We start from the raw sequence: 11,321 nt of genomic DNA on the forward strand, positions 1-11,321 counted from the left end.
CACGCGAATATATGGTGATGAGAATACATTTCCTTCATTACAAGCATATCCAACCTGCGACATGTAACCTCTGCGGTACCAGGAAGTAGAACTCCCCTCAGGCTGCCGGACGATATTCCAAGTGCACGGACCCAAACTTCCGCGCACGCGCCGCAGCCTCACTCGTGTGTAGACACTGAACTACAATGCCCATCATCCCCCGCGCTTCCGGCGCATTAGTTCCTTTTGCGCCTGCTCCTTGCCGGCCGGCCAACATGGCTACCTTCGTGGATATCTTGAAGAAGGAGTTCCCGCAGCTGGACACCGAACTCTTACAATACGTTACCGGTGAGAAGGGGTTTTAAACGCACCGTGATTTGTGGATGCCTTGTTGGGCCGCTGTTAGAGCCTCTTGTCTCTCTTGGACATACCCATGCGTGTGATAGATGGCATGGTATTACCTCCTACGTCTGTGAGATCTCTTAAAGTGTAGATAGCCTAACGTGACGTGTCTGCTCTTGGTATGAGACGTCAGATGGGCACATATCACCAGTTTTAGACGTTTTAATATTTTATTATGTTTTTGTTACTGACTCTGGGGGTTAAAATGCTGGGCCCCAAAATTTGACAAATCTTTAATCGGATTATTAAAATTCATTATTTTCCTGACAACCAAACCTGCATCTGGGGATACTTTTGAGACTTTCAATGATCTCTGCCTTGTGAATTACTTATCACAGGTTTGTCCTATGGCAGTCCTCAGTATTGGAATGATATCTAATGTTGTTGATGACTACGTTCTCAGTGTCCATCAGCTTACCGGATTTCTAAAAGATGGCATTGTACCCCAGTCCTTCAGCTCTTCCCTCTTTTTTTCCCCCGCAGATGTCCTTGAAGGTGGCCACTCTGACTTTGAATCAGAGAATGACGTGTTTGAAGCTGTTGGGGAGATCCTGCAGGATGTATCAGGAGATACCAAGGATGATGACGATATTAGGGATGTCTGCCTACGGTTGTTTAGGACAATGTGTCTGTGAGTATCTACAGCCTCATAGGGTGAAGAGGGGTGGTATGAAGGCTGGTTGCTTGATGAAGATCTAGAGATGTCCACTTGGAATTCTTAATCATAAAATCAATAGAAAGTGGGGGGCCGAGATAAAGATTAAAAAAAGGGTATATACTGACAAGGCGGAGAAACATACTGATTGTGGGATGTTGATAAGGAGAAGGGGACACAACGTACAGATGTGGAAGATGGTATATTTTCAGAGCAGCATGCTAAGTAGAAAGACAAACTCAGGACTGTATTGCAGGAATACTTTAGTTGCTATGTGCACATCATTCGGGTAACTTCTTCAATTCGTTCTCGATTCTGCAACTACCCCCCTTTAGCTCAGACTTGTGTTTGCTTTCTACAGGGAGGACAACCATGCCCCCTCAAAGAGTCAGGTGTTGTTGCAGTCTCCCATACAGTTGAACCAGATCTCTGACCATTACGGTGAGTTTATCCCAATCCCTCAATTCCTGCCCAAGAACCTGTTCTGCATAATTATTTAGCTCTTTCAGACACAAACCTGATGTTAAATGTTTTACTCAGACTCTTTCTTGTCTTCTTCTCGGTAGATGTCGATCCCCAAATTGTGAACGTGTTGTTAATGAAGAAGGGTCAAACATCGGTGAGAAAATGTGCTTCTTTGTGCATTGTTTGTGAACAGGAGAAGCATAGTATAGAGATCCTAACCACGGAGCTAGCACATTCGCATGTTTCACTGTATGGATTGTTTTTTCTGCACCGAGAGCTCGATTCACCTTTATCAGGGAAAATACCACTGTAGAACGTTGTAAATATCTCATACTTTCTATAGCAGCTATGTAAGGGCATAGCGAACGGTGGTCTTAAATGCACCTAATGATTTATATTCCTTTGTGATTAGAGTGTTAATGTGAAGAAACTGGAGAAAGCGGAAGCTAAACTAAAAGCCAAGCTAGAGAAACGAACTGAGCGAGACACACACAAACCCTCTGGTCCGCTGTAAGTATGAACATTAAATAAAGTGATGCCTTTTACTTAGAATGGAGAAGGTGGGGGTCTTCTGAGTGATCGTGGAGGGTGGTATTGTGGGAAGTAATTGTATTCTCCTGGCTTTACTAAGATTCTAATATCTGTACCCTACAGAGTGATGGATGAGGCCTCAGCTAGTCAGGCTGCCAGTAAGAAGGAAAATCGCATTGAAAACAGTGGGAAGAACAAGTCTTATGATATCCGAATCGAGAACTTTGATGTGTCGTTTGGAGAGAGGTAAATAACATCCATTATAATTTTTTTCCCCATATTTTGTCCAATTCTTATTGAACTTTAAATTTGGATACTGAAGTACAAAAATAGTTTAGATCATTTTTGTCCCAGACACTCCAAAGAAAAACCTTTGCTTACCTCTCGCTGGGCATAGTATTTTCCACACTCAATTCTTCTGTGATCATGGTTATTGATGCTTTAATGTGTGCACCTTTTGTAAAAAGCCAGCTGGGGGAAAAAAGTAATTTTATATATGAAATGGTAATTGAATGACTCCATGCAAGCATAAAGAAACTGGTATTGAACACGGCAATATCTTAGCAGCATTGGATGGATTGGTTTAATTTACTGAATCTGAATATTATAAGAAGTTGCCATGGGCTGTTAGCGTGGAAGGAGAATAGTGGAATACATGCACAGATGTATAAATGCCATTCTACTGTCATATGGTAAGAGTCCATTGTTATAGTGCACAGAACCAAAGTATCCCAGGGTAATGCTTTCTGGCAGCGATAATATATCTCCATTGCATTTAACACGGCACATTCCTGCATTTGAGTATAGATTGGGTAGTCTGGCACTCTCTTGGCCATCACAAATGACATGTTCCTTCTACTTTGCTCCAGGGTTCTGCTGACTGGTGCAGAGCTGCATTTGGCTGCAGGTCGCAGATATGGCTTAGTGGGTCGTAATGGTCTTGGCAAGACCACCCTACTGAAGATGCTTGCTAGTCGCAGCCTTCGTGTCGCTTCACACATCAGCATTCTACACGTGGAGCAGGAGGTGGCTGGAGATGACACGCCGGCCCTACAGAGCGTACTTGAATGCGACTTTCTGAGAGAGAGCCTCTTACAGGAAGAGAAGGCCCTAAATGCCAAGATCAGCTCTGGAATGTAAGAAACTCTCAATCTGCATATAAAGTTTCAGAATGGATTATGTAACTTCAGTACGGCGTGGAAAAAAATAAAAAAAATAAAATATATATATATTTTTAAATGCTCTAATTTAAACCCAAAATCCTATTTTAACTGATGGTTTCTATTTTACACTACCTACTGGTATGTTCATTCTATATAGGAAGTAAAATCCAATGAAATGACACTTGTTTATGTCCCCAGGGGTGACGGTACGGAGAGCACACGACTGTCTGAGATCTACAGCAAACTGGAAGAGATAGAGGCTGACAAGGCCCCAGCCAGGTGCCCTATAATGCCCCATATACCCTTTTTACGTTTAACGTTAACATTTCTACACAGTTTGTAATATCTTTAAACCTCTTATTTCTCTAACAGAGCTTCTGTGATCCTTGCCGGTCTGGGATTCAAGCACAGTATGCAACAGCAAATGACCAAGTATGTGACCTGGGACGGTTACTCTGTGTTTTGTCTTTTTTGATGTGCCTGCAAGATATCTAGAACTTTGTATGTGTATTTTATTAAAATAAGTCAGCCTTACTCTTATGTTTTTTAAAAAAAAAAGTAAGGGGTGTTCTAAAGTTTCGTTCTCCTTTAGGGAATTTTCCGGTGGATGGCGCATGAGATTGGCATTGGCTCGTGCTCTTTTTGCTAGGTGAGTGCTATTTTCTCTTTTTGAGCGTTAACAGGTCAATTATTGATGTAAGTATAGTTACGCCTCATTTTCTCTATCTTTTCAGGCCAGATCTTTTGTTGCTTGATGGTAAGTTTGATAAGTTTTGAGACCCGGATCAATCTCTTTTTTCCTTCTTTCCATGTCTAACTATCTCTTTATTGCCACAGAACCCACAAACATGTTGGATGTCAGAGCCATCATTTGGTTGGAGAATTATTTGCAGGTAATCCTCTGTTTTCTCGCATTCCTTTGCACATCTCCCATTCATTGCTCCAGTCTTTTTCACTTTATCTAAAACTTTTTTTTATATTTCTACCGCCACTAAGTTTCTCTGTTGGCTTTTGCGTCTTTCCCTCTTATAGACCTGGCCTTCCACCATACTTGTAGTATCCCATGACCGAAACTTCTTAAATGCTGTGGCCACAGACATCGTGCATCTGCACAGCCAACGGCTCGAAGGATATCGGGGGAACTTTGAGAGCTTCATGAAAACCAAGGAAGAGCGTCTGAAGAACCAACAGCGGGAGTTCGAGGCGCAACAGCAATATCGTGAACACATCCAGGTGATGTTCTTATGTTGGAAGGCACTCTTCGAGATGTCGTATACCGGGAGACAGGAATTGCGATTTCTGTTGGCAATTTTAAGATATCTGTTTGTTGGCATTAGGGTAACATTGTTTAAGGCAAAGCTACTGCGCATGGACATTCAATTCTTTGTTCCCTTACAGGTTTTCATTGATCGATTCCGGTACAATGCCAACAGAGCCGCCCAGGTGCAGAGTAAGCTGAAACTGCTGGAGAAACTGTAAGTGTTCACAAGATCTCAGTTGTGTCTTTTAGAGCCAGAACAACTAATCTCACTGCTACTTTGTCTCTTCTGTAGGCCAGAGCTAAAGCCGGTGGAGAAGGAGAGTGAAGCAGTGATAAGGTGGGCACAGTAATCCATTATATTTGCCCAGTCTAGCAGTATATTGTGTTCCTTACTTATCAGATATGATTTTTATTTTTTTGTGTGACTTTCCCCAGGTTCCCAGATGGTTTTGAGAAATTCTCTCCACCTATCCTGCAGTTGGATGAGGTCGACTTCTGGTATTCTCCAGATCGCCCAATATTCAAGACATTTTCTGTCTCTGCAGACCTGGATTCTCGAATCTGCGTGGTGAGCAATGGTGCCCTTTAACCAATGTAAACTTGTAGAAACAAGGTCACTACTAATCTTGCGTGTTCCTACTTTGTTTTTAGGTTGGAGAAAATGGAGCTGGAAAATCCACAATGTTAAAGTTGTTGATGGGGGAGCTGTCTCCAGTGCAGGGCATTCGACATGCACACAGGTGGGGGAAGCAGCACTGTTTTGAAGTCAGCCACTTTAGTTTTTTCATTCTCACTTGTATATTCACTTTTTTTTTTTTTTGATATACCCTCATTATATCTAGGAACCTAAAGATTGGTTATTTCAGCCAGCATCATGTGGACCAGTTGGATCTGAACTTTAGTGCTGTGGAATTACTTGCAAAACGTTTTCCAGGTACTTCATAGTAGGGTATTTGGACACTATTCTAAACATTTTGTGTTTCCTATAGATATTTGAAAAGATATGAGCTGCCAGTCAGTAGGTGATTGGGGCAGGTATGCAATATGAAAGATATATGCAAAGAAATGGGTTGTCTTAGATATATACTTGGTAACATAGCCACTATAAGCCGCCGTACAGCTTCAGGAACCCCAGACAGGTGCGGTGCGTGCTTATTAAACCTGGTGACGTTTCTCTGACCTGATCAGTGAGATTCCTCTAACCCCATGCATTTTAGCACATTTTTATTTAATTTCCTAGTAAGCAAATTTTTGTTAACCCTGGACCCACAATTTATGCAAGAATAGTTATCTAGCTGGAATACGTTATTATAACCCCACGTCCCCTTAGTGAATGTACTTCTCATGCTTGTTACAAACAGGTAAGACAGAGGAAGAATATCGCCACCAGCTGGGCAGTTATGGCATTTCAGGGGAGCTGGCAGTACGGCCAGTGGCAAGCCTGTCTGGAGGCCAGAAGAGCCGCGTAGCTTTTGCCCAGATGACCATACTATGGTAAGGTTATGGGATATCGTATTTAATACGCTGGTGTTTTGCGAGTGGTAAACTGTTGTAGGAGGTGGAAGAATCAAACTACAGTTTTATATCTTAACCGCATGCTATAAGCCTAGTGAATCCACTGTTTACTAAAGGAGTCTGGCACAATTGAAGGTTTGTCATGCAATGTGATATTATAAGTAGTCATCAGTTTGAAAAGTAAAAAAAAACAAAAACTTGTGCTTTTTATTTTTTTCCTGTTAGTCCCAACTTTTACATTCTGGATGAACCGACCAATCACCTGGACATGGAGACCATTGAAGCTTTGGGCCGAGCTCTCAACAAATTCCGGGTATTCTTGGTTCTCTGCAAGCTGCTGAGCTTAGTCGTTTTTGTGCCCTTTTCCCTTCATTCACCTTGCCACATGTCCACGCTTCATCTCATTCACATCTTATTCCCCATCTCCAATTCTTTGCGTTTATAGTCCCCGTGATTGTTTCATTTCTAATTACCGTCTTTGCTTTTACAGGGAGGACTCATTCTGGTGTCTCACGATGAACGTTTTATCCGTATTGTTTGCAAAGAGCTCTGGGTGTGTGAAAATGGAGGTGTGACCCGTATTGACGGTGGGTTCGATGAGTACCGGGATATCCTACAGGAGCAGTTCCGCAAAGAAGGTTTCTTGTAGAGTTGACACTGTGTGCGTGCTTCTCACATTTCTCCATCCATCTCCCCGCTCTGTGAGTGTTCTGTGCATACTGACTGTCGTGTATTGGGGAGCAAGTGGGGCTGATCCATCACCAAGAGACTGCCAAACTCCATATTTCCCAAGCATCTGCTGGAAATATTGCTGATTCTGCGTGTAAAAGCGAAAGAACTGTATTTGTTTCCTAAACGGTGCGGAGGGGAGCAGGTTGAGTTTTAAATAAATTGATCTTTGCTTTGCTGCAGATTATCCGCCCAGGTTAATTATTTTAGAATTTACTGCTCTGTTTATCTCGCCTTAAGATTGGTCCTTGGTTTCCGGTCAGCTGTTAATAGTAATTAATACATTGGTTTGTATTTTATGTTTATCAGAACAAGTACTTCACCCTGCCTTGCAGTGAATCAAGACATTGCCATTCTAATGCAGCATCGCACTGCTTCCTTTCTACTCTGATACGATGCATAATCATATCCGCTTTCCCTTCCCTTCCCTACCTTTTGCTTAAAGCAGTGATCATGTAGTGAAGTTTAAAGGAATTTTCCTATAAAGACCATTAACTTGCAATATTATTTTACAATGGGAACATGTAAATTGCCTAGGAAATGTCTCCATGTCCTACTCCAAAGTAGGTATCTTAACTCTTCTGTTGGACAGAAACCATCCAGGTAGACATGCGTGCGCCCGCTTGCCGTGTCCTTAGTACATGCTATGTCGCTATGATGTTCAGATCTCTTACTTTGTGTTAACATCCCTGTTTAGGGGGCTCCATTTTGCACAGTATTTGTTTCGGTGTGCAGCCACACAGCAAAGCAATCCTGTGTTCCCTCCCGCTGTTAAGTTATTGATACTGGCATGAGATTTGAAGCAAGTTGTAAATAAAAGAGCAGAATCCCGTTCAATTATATATGCTCATGTTTATTTTTGTTAGAATTTGATTTTTACATACACAATACACTCAAATCTTTTATTTAACAGAGGTTTTTTTTAGCACAGACATGTGAATACATCTTTCCTAAACCATAAGATGGCCCTTGGTTGTCTAACATAGTTTAAAGGAAAAAGCACACAAAGAAGCAGTATTTCTCATTCCAAACCACTGGATCTTGCTAAAGTAAAATGTTTTAAATGTTTTACATAAAGTAAACCATGGTTTACTCCTTATCTGGTATTCTGTCTTAATACATCTTTTTTTTTTTTTATCACTTAACTTAAGCTTATGGTTAAATCAAAGTCCATGCGAAGCACCAGCATTGAAAGAGTAAAAAAGTCTTCCGCACCAATGACCTGGAAGTCCTCAGTGCTTCCAGGTCAATTGCTGTCAGACTCTGCATCATCTTAAACTGCTGCAGAGCCAGTCAGGAGCGGGCAAATGATCATTATGACAGCCACTTGATGTCCCCCTCCCATAAGTGACAGCGGTCACAAAGAGAGGGGTCATCCAAGGTAAAACAAAAAATATATCGTTTTTTACTACAGAATTATTGCAACCTGATCAATTATTGGTCTAACCAATCAATGTCAGTGGCCTAAACAGGTCAGAAGTGATTAAATGTTTTTTTTTTAACTTTTACAATTTAATTATACACTGCATATTGTTGTGAACTTTATTATGGTCACTTCCAAAGCATTACAGTCCATGCAAACATAATTAGTAATGATTATTACAAAGAAAATAGAGGTAACAAAACCAAATGCAAAATAGCGAGAGTATTATAAGCTGTACAGTTAAGATGATTTTAACTCATTAATTTATAAAAACAAATTTTTAGTTTCCACAGTTTGAGCTACAGTCCAGCTGCAAGTATTGTTACCTTTTGGACAGACATTTGTGCCCAAGCCCCCGTTCCAGTTGTCTGTAGCTTTTTACAGAACACGACTTGATCCTTTTTCTCATCGTGTTTCTCCATCTTATCACCGGTTGACCTCTAAATACCTTCTTCACAACCCAATAATCCCAAACCCTATCATTTGCTTATTGATAGATAGTGGCACAGTGGCAGGTATGAAAGGAGCTGCGCTCCGTTGCTATTGGTCGGTGAATGGGGTATCCTATTGGATACGCCAGTTGTCCAGCTTGGGCAAAATTGTGAAACACGGGTAGGTAAACTTTTGCACCATCAGAGGTCTGGAGAGCAGAAATGTTTTTTTGGTTTTTTTTATTGTAGGTTTTTGCAGTAAAAAAGTATTAATCTTTTTGTAACTTCATAGGTATCCAAAAAGAGGGCTGGGCTTCATGTCACCTCCTGTGTAGGTGAACAATTTGGTGGTTGGAAGCTAAAAAAGGCTACTTACAGTTTTCAATTAATGAGTTCATACCTTGGAGTGTAACCAAATAAATTGGTGTTATTGGTATTCATGGTTATTAATCCCTATAGCTATACCCCATCCCAATGCAATCAGTACTCAGTATCTATATATATATATATATATATATATATATATATATATATATATCCCCCATCACTTTCTCATTCTTCCACAGCCCAAACACGTCCCTCACTCACTCCTTTGTCATCTTTACTCCCCCCATTTTGGTAAGGGATCACAGCCTCTCTGTAGAACTTTTTTAACTTTGATTCTGCCTCTTCCCAAAACCCGTGGTCCGGACTCACAGACACAGCAGCTGTATCTTTTGTTGTGTACACAACAAAATCTGCCCGCTCCATGCCCGTGACTGCAAGCTGGCACTGCACCTGGGTATAGTAAGGGTGATTGGGCTTCAGAATGTAGGAATCCCCGTCTTGCTTAAGGCAGAAATTAGGGTCAGCGCAGGCCTCCCGTATTGTGTGTTGTCTGTGTTTATAAGGACATTTTACCTCCAAGATACACAACTTCTCCCCTGTCTTCTTATCTCTCACTATCCCATCCGGACTCGCTGCCAGCCAGTTTTTATTAGGGTGGATGAATAAGCCGCAGTCCTCTACCTCTACTTCTCTTCCGGTACTCCTGGACATCAGTCGTTCATATGACTGCACGGCGTTTTTCTCATTCGTGTTACCCCAGTTCATGGCGGTAGTTTGTACCCTGGGTGCAGTACCCACTATGGTTTTCAGGTAAGACTGCGGGATCTCTTCGCTTCGGTCATTAGCAAATCGACTGTGTGATATCTGATGAGCCATGGAAGCCGTGATACGATTTTGGCGCCACCTAAACCAGTCTTCATTATTCCTCTGTCCGCGTGTGTTTTCCTCAATTTTTTTGACCTCCTCCAGAGACAGGTGTCCTTCCGCGAACGGAGCGAATGAACTCTCAGCAGATAATGGCCTGGCCGGGACGTTTCTGGACCCCAGTGACTGGCTTGGCTGCTGCTTGCTGGCTGCTGCTTGACTCACACTGGCGCTGCCTGGGTATGAGGCAGATGTGTGCCTACTCTTTAATTTGGTGCTTCCTATGGCACTCTCTGGTTGTGTTGCTTCTGTAGGGACTGTGTATTTATTTGCTGGTCTGGGTGGAATATTCTTCCTGGTGCTTGTTACAGATGTCTTAGCGGGGCTTGTAGGCTTTGCAGATGTGACCTGGCTGGACGATGCAGGTTTACTTTTTGGGGACTGCGCACTTCTTTTAGGATGGATCATTTCCATAGCTTCAGGGGTCAGAGAAAAGAATGTTAAAAAGGGTTCATTTACTGTAAGCTTTTGCATGTGAATACAACAGTGTGTGTATTATTATTATCTTTTATTTATATAGCGCCAACCATTTATGCAGCGCTGTGTATATCATGGCTTACCAAAACTTTATTTCAGCAGCAGGATTGTGGATTGAGTCTTGCCGACACTTGTCTGTTCCACTGGCCTGCAAAACATGATATATTTTTTACATCACTGTTTCTTTGTTTTCCAAACTGAACTTATTTGCATCTTCTCTATTACAATGGTTAGCAAAAGGGACCAGTTTTAGCCTTGGTCTTGTTCAGTTACTGTTAATTAAAACCACGAATGTCCATTTTGCTTCTGATGGGCCAGGAGCGCCCTGCAGCCCGTTTCTGGACAGCTGAAAATGTAGCAAGCAATATCGTCAAACGTATTACATTTACATCAATGTACGCGAGAGTTTAAGAGCTTAAATACAATACATTGTGTGCGTAGCTGAGAATTTTAGGGAAGAGAAGAAAATCAAAAGGTCAAGATATTAATAGGTTAGAGAAAGTTTTAGTATTGAAACAAGGCAGGTCTTTGTGGCAAGATAGACAAGTATGGCTCCAACAGCTACCCCGATGTGTAAAAGTCAGTGACACATGACAGTAACAATGTGTGTGACGAGCACAAGAGATCTATGCCTACATGCAGTGACATATTAGCAGCGTGCGCTGCCCTAGGCCAAACCTGTCATGTCATATCCCGGCACAGATATGAATAAAGCCTCCATAGAGCAAACAGACCGGTTGGGGACAACAAAGACCTCCCACAGGGCATGATCGACCAAGAGGGTGATCTGTCTCCCTGTTTGTACGGGGGGGGGGTCTGCTGCCCTCTGGATCTGCCGCCCTAGGGCTGAGTATGTCCCGCTAATATTCTTAAAGCATAAGCAAAGACATGGAGTATAACGGTGTGGGGCTTCTTGCATGGCATGCTATTTGGTCTAGGAGTCCTGTACTGTCCTATCCTACCCTTCTGCACGGGATGAAGTAGTACAGATGCGCTTTGCCATTCTCCACAATGTACTTGATTGCAGTAAAACAGCAAG

The 11,321-nt window shown here is 42.1% G+C and overlaps 2 protein-coding genes across 2 annotated transcripts; one reads left to right on the forward strand and one right to left on the reverse strand.

Moving 5' to 3' along the window:
* The first annotated feature begins 254 nt into the window (after window positions 1-254).
* Window positions 255-6,620, forward strand: LOC149302302 (ATP-binding cassette sub-family F member 3-like). Its single transcript, XM_089482587.1, has 21 exons — window positions 255-327; window positions 865-1,012; window positions 1,398-1,477; window positions 1,603-1,655; window positions 1,914-2,011; window positions 2,156-2,278; window positions 2,902-3,168; window positions 3,394-3,474; window positions 3,568-3,627; window positions 3,788-3,844; window positions 3,930-3,952; window positions 4,033-4,088; window positions 4,228-4,428; window positions 4,594-4,670; window positions 4,749-4,793; window positions 4,892-5,024; window positions 5,108-5,196; window positions 5,299-5,390; window positions 5,818-5,950; window positions 6,197-6,284; window positions 6,462-6,620. Exons 1-21 carry the CDS (start codon window positions 255-257, stop codon window positions 6,618-6,620), a joined length of 2,136 nt encoding a protein of 711 aa, XP_089338713.1.
* Window positions 6,621-9,106: 2,486 nt separating this feature from the next.
* LOC149302303 (uncharacterized) lies at window positions 9,107-10,219 on the reverse strand. The gene has a single exon (XM_089482409.1). The coding sequence runs from the start codon at window positions 10,217-10,219 to the stop codon at window positions 9,107-9,109; it is 1,113 nt and encodes a 370-aa protein (XP_089338535.1).
* Between the last annotated feature and the right edge of the window lie 1,102 nt (window positions 10,220-11,321).

This window comes from Sceloporus occidentalis, unplaced genomic scaffold (genome assembly GCF_023333645.1).
Source record: "Sceloporus occidentalis isolate IW3139 unplaced genomic scaffold, rSceOcc1.0.p SCAF_19, whole genome shotgun sequence".
In the NCBI taxonomy this organism is placed as follows: Eukaryota; Metazoa; Chordata; class Lepidosauria; order Squamata; family Phrynosomatidae; genus Sceloporus; species Sceloporus occidentalis.

What these genes read in the sequence shown, in the direction of transcription:
- LOC149302303 (XM_089482409.1), bottom strand. Translation starts at nt 10,219, where the DNA reads ATGGAAATGATCCATCCTAAAAGAAGTGCGCAGTCCCCAAAAAGTAAA.
- LOC149302302 (XM_089482587.1), top strand. Translation starts at nt 255, where the DNA reads ATGGCTACCTTCGTGGATATCTTGAAGAAGGAGTTCCCGCAGCTGGAC. An exon ending in GGTTGGAGAATTATTTGCAG is followed by an intron (nt 4,089 to 4,227) that starts GTAATCCTCTGT and finishes TCCCTCTTATAG; the next exon opens with ACCTGGCCTTCCACCATACT. An exon ending in AATATCGTGAACACATCCAG is followed by an intron (nt 4,429 to 4,593) that starts GTGATGTTCTTA and finishes GTTCCCTTACAG; the next exon opens with GTTTTCATTGATCGATTCCG.